We start from the raw sequence: 14,917 nt of genomic DNA, 5'->3' as shown, positions 1-14,917 counted from the left end.
ATGTATCTTAAGTGATTGTGACATTTTAGATTTTTGTATTGCAATAACGGTACCTTCCAAATGTCTTAACTTGTAACTTCCTTGAAGGAATATTTTGTTTTCAAGTATCTGGGGGAAGTCTAGTGTACTTCAGAGAGATTGTTGTGACATGGCTTATTGCATCTAAGTATGTCAGATCATCAACCACTTTTGTGTATAACCTAAGAAAGCACAACATACACATTTCTAATTAATTTATTAAGGGGGAAAGCTATCTATGCTGACCTGAGTGGTCATAGGACAACATGATTTTAACGCCAAATGAAGCCTAAGTTGTACAACTCTGTCATAATGGAGTTACTTACAGCCGTCAGTATTTTCTGAGGTTGTACAAATTCGCCTTACTGGCTTAATGACATTCTAAGGTCTCCATTTTCATGCTAAAAAAAAAACAACAGTTAGGGTGAAAATAAAAGCACATCTAATCTATTATTTTTGTTTCAAGAATTAACCTCTCCATTTAAAGAGAAGTCAGGTGCCAGTAACAAGTCCAAACACATTTTGCACCTTGATCAGTTAAAAGCAACACCTTTGCTGATATTTACATTGGTTGAGCTTTTGTTGTTGGTCACAGGTTCATACACTCTGTAAACCCGAGAACTTGTGAAATTAGTAGCTGTATTGCATATAATATTTACACTACAAACAAGGTAAGGTTCAAGGGAAATTGTTATTGACGTACACAGTTCTGTGTCAAAGACAAGTTACTCCCTCTTTTATTCACGAGACAAAGTCTTGACTCATGAGGAATATTTTACAAGTCTAAAGAAGGCAATATTCTCAAAAGGATTTTTGGAAGCAAAAGATAAAGAGAATAGTGCTGGACCAAAACGATTTTTAAATTTCATTTGAAAATACAAGTCAACATTTAAAAGCAAGCAGGATTAAGATTTACACTCAACAAGTTAAACATTTTGGAAATTCTGCATGCTTTGTAGAAAAATCCAGGTATGAGCTCATTAAATATATTTAAAGATGTGGATGTAATTTCTCTGTATTTTAAGGGTAACATAATTATATTAGGGGATGCTTGATCCTTGAACTCACTCTGACCCCACTTCATTCATAGAATGCAGTTTTAAAACACACACTACTGGCAAGGCAGCTTAACTTTTTGGATTTTTTTAAAAAAGCTTATAACTACAATTGTGTATTTCAGTATGTTTGATATGCAAATAATATTGTAACCGACTAAAATAATCTCTTTATGACGATGGAATTATGATCTAAAACATTTCCCCCCTCCAAATATACTGCTTTAATCCAAAATTCTTCTAATCAAGTTCAATGCAAGAAAGATGGAACAGCAAAAAATAACAAAAATGAAAACAGAAATTTATTCAACAAAATTTGATCAGATTTATAAACATAGAAAATACAACTTGAGAGTCACAAAATGCTGATGCTGTTTGTCATGAGTCTTTCCTGCAATTACACTGACAAAGCTTATTAGACAAAGTCTTATTATAAACAACACAGAAAATTGTAAAACGGACAAAGACTAAAAACTAACATTCATGATCCAGAGGAAGCATGCTGTTACTCCACCATTACTTCCAAAGGAGAGGGCATGAAGTGCTTTTCATAACCTGAGGTAGACTGTTCTTCCTCTGATGAGCTCCAACAATCATTCCTCTCTTCATCAGAGTCGACCATTTTACTGTACTCCTTCCTCCCATATCTGCTGTCTGTACTGTCACTGTTTTCTCTGGTGGGATGCTCCTGTTGATCATCCTGGCAGTCCATCAGGTGACAGGCATTCTCCTTTTTCATCATGTCAGGGTCAAATACCTTGGATTTTATTTCCACAACTTCCAAAACAGAGATCGTTGGATAAGGTTCGTAGAGGGGACCGCGCATCCAAGTCAAGGGCTCGTTAATCTACAGTGCAGATCAAAGAGAAGACTATTATTTTTACATTTTATAAGTAAAACATAAACAAACAGCATGTCATTGTGATTAAATACCAAATAACTGAAATAATTTTTAATAATTACAGTTGATTGGAGATTTGATTTTTGCTCACCTGGCGCTTCATCTGTTTGAAGATTTGGCTGTTGCTGGGATCTGGCACTTTCTCATACAGACAATGAGGTAGAAGTGGGCACTCTTTTTTGGCTCCTTGAAAAACACTGAAAGCAAAAAAAAAAATACATGAACAGATACCATCAATACTTCAATAACTGTTCAACCATGTTAAATTTCATATAGTTGATCACAAATGGCAAAAAATTCCCAAGAACTTTTTCACATTACAAACAAACTTCACTATATTTCAAAGGGATTTTAATTGCATAAAGTAGCAGATGATGGCATAGATGTAGAAAAAGAACAACAAGATGCATGGTTCTCAAAATTGTTACTCGTAAAAATCTGAAAAGATTCACCAACATTTTACACAATTAGCTAATCAGAGTTGAAGGAAAGATGAATGTGGCTAAATACAAGACTTTAGCATTCTGGGGAAAAGAATCTGATGGAGGATGTAACAGGCTTGAGCCTTACAACTCTCCTAAACATACAGCTGAAGCTACAATGGAGTGGCTTATATTAAAGCATTTTCATGAAATAGAATAGAATGGCTCCACTACTACTCAAATTCTGGGGCTAGCATTGGAAATTGTCAATCATAGCAGCTCTTCATTTATGTTGAATGTGTGCAAGCTAATCTGCACAGAAGAATGGGCAGAAATTTCCATACAAACACCACAGAGTCATGTCCTAAAAGATTCACTACACTGTGTTGGTCTTTCATACAAAATTACAAAAAATTAATTTATGTTTACGGTTGTAGCCAAACAAAATGTGAACAAGTTTAAGGGATGTGAACATTTTTGCAGACAAAGTATATATATTTGCTTTGTATCGTCAGTATTAATGTTCTTTGATGATTGCTGTCAAGGTAACTAGCAATGATTTTCTTACCATAGTATGAAACTGGTGAGAGCTGTCGTGATGACCAGCAGCACAATCACCACAATGGGAGTCACAAATGCTGACAAGAAATAGAAATATGGTGAAAGAAAGAAATGTAACAAATTTACTTGTTACAACCATTTTACAGGATATTACATATTAACATAAAGTTAATACATGATGGCATACCATAATCTTCATGATGATTGATTGTGAATGTTGTGTTGACCTTTTCACTGGGCCCAGCAGCGCTCACAGCCCTTATCCAAGCCATGTATTTCTGACCTGGACTAAGAGCCTCCAGCTTGCAAGTTGTACCTGAGGTGACATTTATGTTGCGCACTAGAGTAGAAATGTATTTTGGATCTGAGGTTAAGAAAAAAACAACAAAGAAAACATAGGACCATCAATCCACACAGTCAAAGAGCATCCTAACTTAGAAAAAACTAAAGATTGTTTTGTTTAGTTGTAATATTTTTATTAAAATATCCATTTTAAATTAATATCCTCTACTATCAAAATAATCTACTTGTGTTGTTGCCACTTCTGTGAGTAAAATAAGAAAAAGGATAATTTTTCATGTTATAATGCAGTGGGTATTAGCTCATTCCTACATGAGATATCACCACTTCATTCAAGAGCCACAATATGACAGTCTTTTTTGTTCTTTTGTATTTTTATGTTATTTAGCCATTTTCTTAACAGTTTTTGTCATGTTCATTTCTTGTCTTTCCTACTTTGTTTTGTCTTCTGTTGCTGCTTTGCCAAGTACATTTCTCTGGATGTGATCAATATTTTTATCTTTAGTTGGAATCCCTACATATCCATATTGGAAAATTCTATTCTGTCGAAGAGAATGTTTTCATTTTATTTTAACATCTTCAATTTCTTTATATGCATGTATAATGTATCTGCTTTTTAAGCTTTATTGCACTAAACCGAATAAATTAGTCATTTAAGTTAGTAAAAATAATTAAGCTAAGGGGAATTGGACAGGAAAGAAAGAGCTGCAACATACAGTAACTACAGAACATATCTAAAATACTATTATTGCTGGTTGTTTAATTGTGATATATTTACTTTTTATGCTATGTTTGCAATTTGATTGTTTGTAATTGGAGTTAGAGAGCTTTTACTGCTTTGTTGCCCGTCAGAAAAAAATATATAATCTAAAGAAATCTGTTTGTCACAGAAACTGAAAACTTCTGTGCATCCTACTTTTTCTATTATGCAATCTACTATAATTAAATGTATTATATCATATTATTCATAGCATTTTGTACCTCCTTGCGTGTTCAGTCCTATTTCATAGTACAAGATCACCCCCCTCTGGTTGGAACAGGGAACTGGCTCCCATTCCAGAGTCACAGCAGTTCCAGCAATTTTAAACACCTTGAATGAAGGCACTTTAGAGGGAACTGATGGAGAAAGAGATTATGAGTTCATTAAACCTTCAATACAAGAAAATACAGTGACAAGGGATTTATGGAGAATAAATCAGCACTCTCACCTCCCTGAGCTGAATATCCTGTAGCTGTTGCAAGCTGACTAATTTCATTCAAGTTTGACACTGCAAACAATGATACTTGGTATGATGTGTACTTTTTAAATGTACCTATAGATGGAGACACATGAGAGTAAAAGAACCATAATTTAAAATAAAAAATATGTTCCAAACTTTAAAAAAACAACACTAAACAGCTTAAATCTTTCTGAACCGCCGCAAAGAAGCCAAATATATCTGTGCAACAAGAGGAACATACAAACACAGGTCACTAACCTTTAAAAACGACTGTGGTCTGTTTACTGTCCACTTTGATCCAGTCAAATCCGCTTCCAGGTAGACACTCTTTGTATTGCACCACATACTGTTTGGTGCTGTCGGAAACCTTGGAGGACAGGTTCCAGGACACAGTGAGGTTCTGTTCGTTCATCTCGAGGTAAATTTTTGGTTCAGTTGCTTGATTTCCTATATAGGAGACAAAATAGGTTTTAGCCCTGTTAATCCACAGAGGAAACACAAGCATTGTGAAATAATCATGACGTCTATTGTACGCTGACATAATTTCCTTTTAGCAGCAACTCTGACAGAAACTCTGACGACTCATATCAAAGCATTTATCCCTAATGCTAAAACTATTCTATCAAACACTACTTTGTTTACAAAAGTCAAAAGTAAATTAAAGGAAATAGATACCTGGTCTCTGCCTAGGCAGACAAGAAGCTTTTGTAGCACCGAGAGCATTGTAGGCTGATACACTAACAGATGACACATCCTTCAGAGATGAGATGAGGCGCCACTTCATTTCATCATACACAAAGAGGCTGCTTGGGTTGTCCGTGAACACATTTATTAGCTGTTTAGTGCCATTAATGTTGAAAACTGTGATTTCATATCGAAGAATGTAACCTCGGGCCTGAGAAATAGAAAGATTCTGGACAGGCCAGAGACAAAGAGATGGTACTGACTGAGTGCTGAATATGCATTTAGAGAGAGCTAGAGATGCCCTATAAATTCATCTTTGATCTTACCTTCCAGTTCAGAAAACAGTCAGAGTTTGACAGAAGCAGCCCACAGTCCCACCATGCATCAACCTCTCCAACCGGGGCTGAGAAATGAATGCAGAGGAGATGTAGTACAAAAATGAGAAAAAAAAGACAAATGCTATGTACTCCACACACATTAAATCTACCCAATACAAAGACATCTCAAATCCCAAATGTCAACTTTTGTAGTGCTGATACGTTTCTTAAAGAGTGAAAAGTTGTTTTTGAATCCTGATAGAATGATCAGTAATTCCGTCAATACAAAAATTATTGGCATTGTGGATAAATGTAAAGATAAGTCATTAAGTCACTAGACAGAATATGTTTAGACATCATTATTCTTTTAAGACATAAGTCAGAGGATAAAACTCAAATGGCATACATCTCAAAATGTATTTATTCAGCATCTCATGTTTAAACAATTACCATGAAAGCTATTCATTTGATTATAGTCAAAAAAATTACATCTGTATTTTTTTTTGCATTTGCCCCTTGAACATTTTGCCATATTAGAGAACTAAACTTCATTGCATTTTATTGGGATTTTGTGAAACATCAGCACAAAATAGCGCTAAATAACAATGTGGAAAAAAGTGCAAGATTGCATTTATTTGCAAATAAAACCAGAGTGACCTTTGTTTGTACTTACTTCCCATCACCCTCAACCATCTTACTCTAATTCTCTTACATAAAACCTATTGCAAAAAATTGTAACCACATTATAATATAAATAAAACCAAGGTTGAACTTTTTGGCCTACATAAAAATAGTATGAGCAGAAATTTGCCAACTCAGCCAACTCAGCAGCTTCTCCCTTACTGGAAAAACAAAACTTTTCACCACTGGAGGCAATGAGGAACTCTGTTGATACTGCAACAAGTGGTAATCCCAGGTCTCCAATTTGAGGGAACAAACTATCCCCAAAAATGACAATACTCTGTCTCCAAGAGCACGGTTTGTCAAAGGCTAAATACGTCCAGAATTAGGAAGCTGGATTGTCTCCCTATCTACCCTCAACCCCAATGTACACTTGTGTGAGACCTGGTGACCAGAACTATGAGGTAACCAGTTGTTGTGACGCGGTGCAGGATTTTCACACACTACTGAGGCCCCCGATCATTAAATAAATAAATTTTTACATTTCCATTATACTTCATTTTTTTATTCACCCAATCTAATCACATCAGCGAACAAGAGTTAAAAGCAGAATAAGTCATTGGCAGAAAGGATTTGGAAACTTTTTCAAATACTTTACTCTGCACCTCAACCCACAAATATATTTTGCTTACAAATGTGACACCATTTAAAGGTTAATAAACAAGTTTTCTGATTAAGTAAGACTGTTTGCCAATAAATATTGCTACAACAAAGAATTACCCGACAAAGCACAATTTTTTGTGCAAAGTTTTTACAGTTTAATAGTGGCATATGACCTAAGCAGCCATGTACAAGGCAATAAAACACATTTACATTTCTTGTCGAATGCCAAAAAACATAAATACTCACAAGACTCAGCACTTTTTCTTAGAAAGTCTGGACTCCAGTCACTGATCAGGCTCTGGTCACATTTACAACGGACCTGAAATACGTAAACTGTGCTGGGCTGGGGTTCTGTGATTCCGTAGCTGCTACTTAAGTTATACTCAGTCTGTGATGGAAGAACCAAGGTAAAAGTTTGGGATTAATTCTTGGAAAAAAGTACAAAAACACCCAATATCATATAAAACTAATTTTCCAAACTTACCCAAATCCAGTTTTGGTCATTCTCAGTACGATATCTAACGTCACAGACTCCAACATTAAGCTCTAGCTTGCCACAGATGGTGCTCCAGTAAACCTCTAACAGATCTTCATCACTTGATGTAATTGTAGGTGGGGGTGGCTTGACTGGTGTGATTGGGAAAGAGACAGAGGACCACACATCAGGCAGACACCCCAAAAATGCTCAATCTGATATACGAGTCACAAAATTAATACAATGAAGGTATTCTAATAGTATCAGAAATATCTATTTTTTTCAGATACTGGGGATTGTTCTGCGACTTCATTAGAAAAACTTGGGAGTAGACGTACTGATGTGTTGGGTGTGGATAACAATTTCCTGAGATTTGACAGAACCGTTCTGATTCTGAGCCTGGACCCAAACCCGGAGTTCTCCATGGCTCTCGAAGTTTTCCCGATGGATATAACCGTCTGAGCTATTCCCATAGGTCACAGGCTCCTCCCTGAAAAAAGCAGGAGAAGACGTCAGAGGACAGGCCAAGGCAAAAAAAAACAGGGCTTAAAAATGTTTAATTTTGGGAGATTAAGAGCAGAAAGTGTGTTTACTCTTCATTTTCTGGCTTCCAGTGAAGGGTGTAGATAGTGCGGCTATCAGGGTGGGTTTTTGGATCCCAAATGCATTTAATAACTGAACAGTCCGTCTGATCGCACGGTCTGCAGCACTCAAGGTTAGAGGGAGGAGTGGGAAGACCTGGTGACCACATAGAGAAAATGTGTCAGCATAGATGCATTGTTTTTCCTCCCAGATATGTGGATTTGTAGACTTTCTTTGCATCACATATGATGGATTAAATAACAGACATTATTCATTGGTGCTATTTTCATATTAGTTATGAATGAGTGCAGACCTAAATGTTTTCCTCTCTCTCCACATAAAATTATTTCCATGCCAAAAATCCACTGAATAGTTCCTCTACCTCAAGCATAAAATAGGTCTCTGAGCAACCTCCTGCTGGTATGTAGTGGATCCGGAAGGTATTGATAGTGCTTCACTTTTTCCACCACCATTCGTCACTGTAGGCGTGGTATTGTCCTGGTGATCAGTTGTGTCTGATTTCCTCCAAACTTTACTCCTGGTGTTCACACCAAAGTGTTCAATCTCAGACCAGATAATTTAATTTCTCGTGGTGTAGTCCTTCAGGTGCCTTTTGGGCAAACTCTATACGGGCTGCCATGTGAAAAAGGTTCTCCACTCTCCACAGAGGAAACCTAGAGATCTGACAGAGTGACCATTGGTTTCTTGATCGCCTCCGTGATCGATCAGGTTTGATGGCCGACTGGCACTAGGGAGAATCCTGCTGATTCCAAATTTCTTCCACTCAACAATAATGGAGGCGACTGAACTCACTGGAACTTTCAAAGCAGCAGAAATGTTTCTGTATCCTTCCCAAGATCTGTACCTCAAGACAGTCCTGTCTTGGAGGTCTACAGATAATTCCTTTGATTTCATGCTTGATTTTTACCTCTGACCTGCTGTTAGCTGTGGGATCTAACATAGAAAGGTCTGTGCCTTTCCAGATCTAGTCAGTTTAACTAAACCTACACATGTGGACTCCATGTAAGCTGTGGAAACATTTAAAAAATACAACAGACCAATTTTGAGCTTCATGACAAAGGCTTTGTATATTTACGTAAATGTAATTTCTTGTTTGTTTGGCTTTTTTTTTAGATCGCAAAATCCTCAAAAAGCATCTTTTCACTCCCTAAATCCAATGTTCCAACACATTGACTCTTCTGGTAATGTTACAATTGCATGCCTTTCGTACATTCCATAATACAATGTTTAAAAAAAAGTTATTTTATTTTCTAATAGATAACAAATGAGAATGAATATTTAGCTCCAGCTGGTCTTTTTGCAGTAGCTTTTCCTTTAAGTGTACTTTATTTTAGATACAACACAGAGCAACATAGTTTCCAGTAAAACAGGATATGACTGAAGAAGAAGATGATGATTACTCAGTCTGTTTGGGAGAAGTAATTTGTCTTCAGCTAAAACATCTGTGCTTTTCTAATGAGAAAGTCTTACTTATAGTCAGTTAAATGAGGCATTAGTGCTCTGGAACTATTTTGTCGGTGGTTTGTCAGCAGCTTTACCACTGACATTTCACATTTGTGCCCAGCAAGAACTCAGAACACTGATCATTAAGAAGTAGTTGTGCAGATATATGTCCAATTTATTTATAAACAGAAAAAGATCTCACAGAGCCAAAAAAGCAGTGGAGTTATGGGAGGTACTATCCTCGTGAGTCACAAAACAAAAATATAATAACCACTGTGTGAAGCTGCCAGGGGTATGAGTCAGAAAAAAAAATCCAAGTGTCCGTGACATTTTCTATGTAACCAACATGGTAAAATACGACATCTTGTCATTTTCACAACACAGAGAAAAAGAAAGAGAAAAAAAGACCCCTATTTTACTGCTCGTCTGTATCAATATTTGATCTGGTAGGTAAAATTGATCAAAAATAAAAGCAAAAACAAACAGGAAGCAGTTCTCTAAAGAATGCACAATAAGTTACAATTCAAAGAAACAATGCAACAACTGTTGCATTGTTTAAAATTAGTTTACACTCATTTTAAACACAATACAAAGGATGTTTTAGTCACGCACATGCTCATCCGCCTCTCTCAAGCATACACGTTTTTTTTTTTTTTTTACACATTCAACACACGCCTGTCACCTTTACCCATTTCTCATAAGCCTACGTGTGCTTTGCAGTAATCAGTTCAATACTTGCACATGAGACATTACAAGAAGGCACAGTAGTTGCCGTGTTAACAGGAAGCAGGTAGCTACAGTCTTCCTTTAAGACCACTTCCCCTTTAATGTAGACTGCAAATCAAATCATGTTTGGAGTGTAAATGCAAAGAATTGCTCAGATAATGCAAAGCAAAAATAAAGCTAGGGATTGTTAAAATAGACTTAATTGATTAATCTGATCACCGCATATTTTGTGGTTTTAACTGTGATCACAAGAAAAGCAGCATCAAATAGTGTTGAAAAATTAATTTACTGCATACATACAGTCAGAACATTACAAATTCAAATACTGGTCTAAAAACAACCAACAAGGATGCTTTCTAACAGCAGCACCATTCAGTATTGCAACTATACAGTTAAGTAGTACTAGACAACTGCATTTGGGCATATTTTAAAAAGCAAGTGCAGCATTTAAAAAAAAAAATCCAGTGGAAGCAACTAGGTGAAAATGTTCAAGGAATAAAATTAAACAATCCCATATAATCGATATTACCACAGGATGAAAGTTTATTTTTAATATATTTTTTAAATAAAAAATATTGCTCCTTGATATAATAGTATTTTCAACTCAAGCAAAACATATGATGAACAGTACAGCTCATTTTATAATATTGGTAAAAAATAAACTTTGTTAATTTCTGAGGAAATATGCAAGTAAGGAGCTAAATTGTATAAAATGAAGCTTCGAGATGCTCTTCTCCCAGTAATATACAAATTTGAATAAGCCTACCTGGGCTAGAACAACAACAGCACGGGAAGGTGACCAGTAAGACGGACAGCGGCCACCACGTCGTAGGTGTGGCCATCACATTTGGACCTCAAGTTTCTGAAAAACAAACACGTTTTCATTCCGTAGATTTATCTTCACTTGAAGCGAGTAAATTCACATAACGGACCAAAAGCTCGGTAAAAACAAGTCACCGCACTGAACGTCACGAGACCCTCCAGTCAGGTAAATGTGCTGCTATTCACAGAGTTGCATTCACTTCCACGACATAGCAGGAATACATACATATAAACACCAGCGTTTGCTCTTTAGCAGGTCTATACATTAAGTAAATATTTCTACTATAACTCAAAATTCTTTACCTCATTTCGAGATACACAAAGACACATGAAGCGCATGTTGTCGCCGTAGGAAACTAGCGCTGAAAAAAAAAAGTTAATGCGGAATTAAAAACTTTGCCGGGTGAAGCTCCTCCCTTTTCAGGAATTACCGATGACGTAGACGTACATTATAATTACACTCTCGGGCTCTGTTCTTCATTCTTCCGGTGTGGCTGTGTGCTGTCCTAAAACGTGCCCTCACTATCAAAGCATGTTTTGCTTTTGTTTTGTTTCGGTTTTTTGTTGTCTTCGTTTTTTTTTTCTTTTTGGAGTGTCTGTTTTTATCACAATCCAACTTATAATAAATTGGAACAGCTTGATAACGCATAATGAGACTGAATGCAGTTATTTCAAATTGAAGCAGAACTTTCTTTCCACTTTTTGTTGTTTTGCTTTTTCACCTTCAGTTTGTTTTTCGTTTTAAAGCATAACAAGGATGTTTTTTTTTTTAATTTTGCTTGTCAGAATGAACAGAGTACTTTCAGCTGCATGCACTATTAGCAGCCAAAATTTACATGAACAAACTGGTGCAAAAAAAAAAAAAAAAAATTAACTAACATTGGTTTTACTTTATTGCAGATAAACTTTTTTCCATTTTTTTCTGAGATTGACCATTTCTTCAAGAGTTTACATTTTTCTTCTGCATTTTGTTAACATTTATGTGATGAATATTTCTGTGAGGAAAAGAAACACATAAACATGTTTGTGAGTAAGGCATTTTATAGTTTTATGACGGTTTTGTTGTTTTGAATGGAAAATTGTTACAACACATTTGTTCAATGAAACATATAGACAATATTTTTACACTACAAATGAAATTAGACCCACTTTCACATGACAGGCTGTTTATGAAGTTTTACAAAATGTAGCACAAAGTTCTTAAAAGTTGCAGAAACATTAACTTAATCAGGAATGAAAAAAAGTACATTTATTCCTGTCTATCTTTAAACATTGAAGACATTTAGTATGGGAAACAGAACACATTTACTAATTTGACTCAACTGCTTGACAAACGTTAAATAAAACTAAAATGTTTCTGTGTGTATGTGTGCATATTTGTGGGAGGGCGTAAAAACATTTGCTAACACATGCATTCATTCATCAACCCTCAGCAAAGGGAGCTGATCTCGCTTTTGCTGCAGCCCCACTTGCAGCAGGCGTTGGACAGACCCACCACGACGTCCCTGCCTTTGCGGTCAGCTTTCCGGAGAGCCTCCAGGATTTCATCAGTAATGAACGACCGGGTGGACCTGCTGAACCCACCATTAGGGTTGTTTTGGGGCGTGAAGCTGAGGTCTTTGGTTGTTTGAAGGAAATTTTCAACCATAAAGTTGGAGGTCAAGCCCTCTGAAGACTCATCTTGATGGGAGGTGAATGGGTCCTCTGAAACATCTGGTGGAGGGAACAATATAGCTTGCTCATGTTTACTTTTATAAAAGATGCACCAAAAGATTACATGATAGTAGGAGTACCTGGATCGTCAAATGCACCTGTTATTGTAACATAACTCTATTAATATCTGATTTAAAGATATTCTATTTCAATTGTTGCTTGAACCAGTACCTTTAAACAGCATGGCAAAAATATGGAATCAATTACACTTTTCTTCTGCAAAAAAAAAAAAAAGAGAAGAATTGTCAAACAATTCAAACAAAAAGTTGATCATGGATTTCAAATTACTTCTGCACTGGTTTGGAAATCTTATGAATAGATGTAATAATGTGTGATTTTGACCATCTTTGACATCAAGTTAGATACATATTATAAAAATGTTTCCTGACAGTATAACAAGAGTGAAAGTGAAGATTTAGCAGCTCCTGTAGGCTTACCTTGACTTCTAAGTGATCGTTTCCAGCGTGATCCTCCGCAGGTGAAGATGACTGCTCGAATAAACTCTCTGCCACAGAGTTTCACCCCGTACGTTGGATCCTCCATGGGCTGAGCTCCAACCCCAGCCACAAGCAAACACACGGCCATTACCACTGCTTTCCACATTGTATCCCAAGCAAGTAAAGCAAGATGGAAAAATTCTAGGTTTTTTTTTTATGTCTGTGTCCCAGTTTGCTTGAGCTATGCCTCTGCAGGTGATCCAGATGTGGTTTATAAAGGAGCTTGTTGCTATGCATTGAAGAGGATGCCAGGCCTTCTCCAACAGAGAGAGAGATAGATCTGAAAAAGTGATATAGTGATAGACCTTTATGGAAACAAAAGGCAGACCAAAGGTGGCATAATCAGCAAATGTATTAGAAGCATCTGTGACCTAATTGTATTTCAGCTTATGACGTATATTCATTTCCATCGCTGTCCCTAAATGTAGCCCTTTCTCAAATTTGAAACATACTTAATCAAAGTCTCTGTAATTATCCAAACAAGCTATGACTAACTGATCAGATTGCGTATTGATATGCAACAATTTAAAATCTGTTTTGTATTCAGAAGAAAAACACAGAAAGGTCACATTTCAGAGCAGGGGTGCTTCGAGAAAGTTTGCAAAGGGGTGACCAGATGGGATCCATGTCCATGTCTCTGGGTGGCACACAACACATTTACTTATCAGGAGTATTATAACATCAATCATGGCAGCTAAAAGGGGTCTTCACCTCTCTTAGACAAACATAAGAAATCACTAGGCATATCAGGTTATCTGACCAGAAGAGCAGTGAAGGTACAATCACATTAAAATTGGAACGCAGATAGGCACCAGCCCTCATGCAAACAGGTAAGGAAAATGGAAAGAAAGAAAGATGATTTGATTCTGCTTCTGACATGTTGATTTTAATTATTATATGTACTATTTCCCATTCTTGATTTTCACATCACCCTATATGACTTTTGAACATTTTCTTTTTTTCTTTTTATTGAAAATTACCTTTTTTGTTAGCCCTTTGCCAAAAGGTGAACAGGAGGGACTGAGAAAGGATCAGTGACATTTTCAAAAACAGATAACATTGAATTCTTGCCATGAGTCAGAAAACTATAAAGTACATTTTTTATCAGTTGCTACATAGTCAAAGGTCACCCGTTTAGGAAATTACAATAGCAATGGTGAATCTGTAATTAATGGAAGGATAAAAACCAAGCTAAATGGCATTTTGGCAGGGCATCCACTATGACACTCATTAACACGTCAACATGGGGGTCATAGCAGCACAATAAAAATGCAAACCAGTTAAACCAATAAATGTGTTTGTTTTGAACAAACTTTAAAATATATTGTTTTATCTTGATTGTGTAATTGTATACAATAAATCTTAAAATACAGTGTGTTATACGAATAAATATGTATAAATATTGTCGTATGTTTTAATCTTGTATTTTGTTTTACTTTTGCATAAGAAATTTTAACCTAGCTAAGCCTGAATCTATAATTAATAGACAGAAAAATCTGTTTTTCCACCATCTAAAATGTTTATTGGATGGTTTTAATAAAACACACACGATTTCCTATATTTCTCTTTTTATCTTTCATAATCAATATATTATACATTTACATAGACATGGGTACTATTAAGTAGTTAAATTGATTACTGTTTGCGAAGCTGCTTGTCAAGTTAAATTCAGTAAGTTCCTTGGTGAAGGAAGAGTTTTCACATTATGTGTGAAACAGTGGCAAAATATAAGAAGTGAAAAACTGGGCAAAATACTATTAATGATTCGGTATAAGTAAAACCTAGTTTTGCTGAATCTACTCACTAAGTGACAAATGAAAATGAATAAAAATGCTTCTGATGCTGTCCCTCTTCAAGAGAGGCGTAACACAAGAAA

At 36.0% G+C, this 14,917-nt stretch overlaps 2 protein-coding genes and 1 long non-coding RNA gene across 3 annotated transcripts; 1 reads left to right on the top strand and 2 right to left on the bottom strand.

Moving 5' to 3' along the window:
• Positions 1-1,353: 1,353 nt before the first annotated feature.
• On the bottom strand, positions 1,354-11,544 carry LOC102217532 (interleukin-12 receptor subunit beta-2-like). Its single transcript, XM_014471519.2, has 15 exons — positions 11,135-11,544; positions 10,776-10,871; positions 7,831-7,975; positions 7,576-7,727; positions 7,247-7,389; positions 7,009-7,150; positions 5,488-5,564; positions 5,153-5,390; positions 4,736-4,924; positions 4,466-4,570; positions 4,239-4,373; positions 3,145-3,321; positions 2,965-3,034; positions 2,066-2,171; positions 1,354-1,920 (listed from the first exon to the last, which is right to left on the bottom strand). Exons 2-15 carry the CDS (start codon positions 10,849-10,851, stop codon positions 1,579-1,581), a joined length of 2,097 nt encoding a protein of 698 aa, XP_014327005.1. The 5' UTR covers positions 10,852-10,871; positions 11,135-11,544; the 3' UTR covers positions 1,354-1,578.
• On the top strand, positions 4,812-12,353 carry LOC111611718. The gene is made up of 3 exons (XR_002754180.1): positions 4,812-4,895; positions 8,954-9,021; positions 12,265-12,353. It is a non-coding gene; the product is annotated as an uncharacterized LOC111611718 (long non-coding RNA).
• LOC102228561 (relaxin-3-like) lies at positions 12,261-14,414 on the bottom strand. Its single transcript, XM_005806324.3, has 2 exons — positions 12,982-14,414; positions 12,261-12,544 (listed from the first exon to the last, which is right to left on the bottom strand). Exons 1-2 carry the CDS (start codon positions 13,145-13,147, stop codon positions 12,261-12,263), a joined length of 450 nt encoding a protein of 149 aa, XP_005806381.1. The 5' UTR covers positions 13,148-14,414.
• Between the last annotated feature and the right edge of the window lie 503 nt (positions 14,415-14,917).

Source organism: Xiphophorus maculatus, chromosome 16 (genome assembly GCF_002775205.1).
Source record: "Xiphophorus maculatus strain JP 163 A chromosome 16, X_maculatus-5.0-male, whole genome shotgun sequence".
In the NCBI taxonomy this organism is placed as follows: Eukaryota; Metazoa; Chordata; class Actinopteri; order Cyprinodontiformes; family Poeciliidae; genus Xiphophorus; species Xiphophorus maculatus.
The sequence above is the reverse complement of the archived record's forward strand: the minus strand, read 5'-3'. Positions and strand labels throughout refer to the sequence as shown.

Bases quoted from the DNA above. Each gene is read 5' to 3' on its own strand.
- LOC102228561 (XM_005806324.3), bottom strand. From the start codon at position 13,147: ATGTGGAAAGCAGTGGTAATGGCCGTGTGTTTGCTTGTGGCTGGGGTT. The intron at 12,545-12,981 runs GTAAGCCTACAG...TCCCTCCACCAG, and splicing joins ACGATCACTTAGAAGTCAAG to ATGTTTCAGAGGACCCATTC.
- LOC102217532 (XM_014471519.2), bottom strand. From the start codon at position 10,851: ATGGCCACACCTACGACGTGGTGGCCGCTGTCCGTCTTACTGGTCACC. The intron at 4,925-5,152 runs GTATCTATTTCC...TCTCCTATATAG, and splicing joins TCTGCCTAGGCAGAGACCAG to GAAATCAAGCAACTGAACCA. The intron at 3,322-4,238 runs GTACAAAATGCT...TCTTAACCTCAG, and splicing joins AGGACTGAACACGCAAGGAG to ATCCAAAATACATTTCTACT.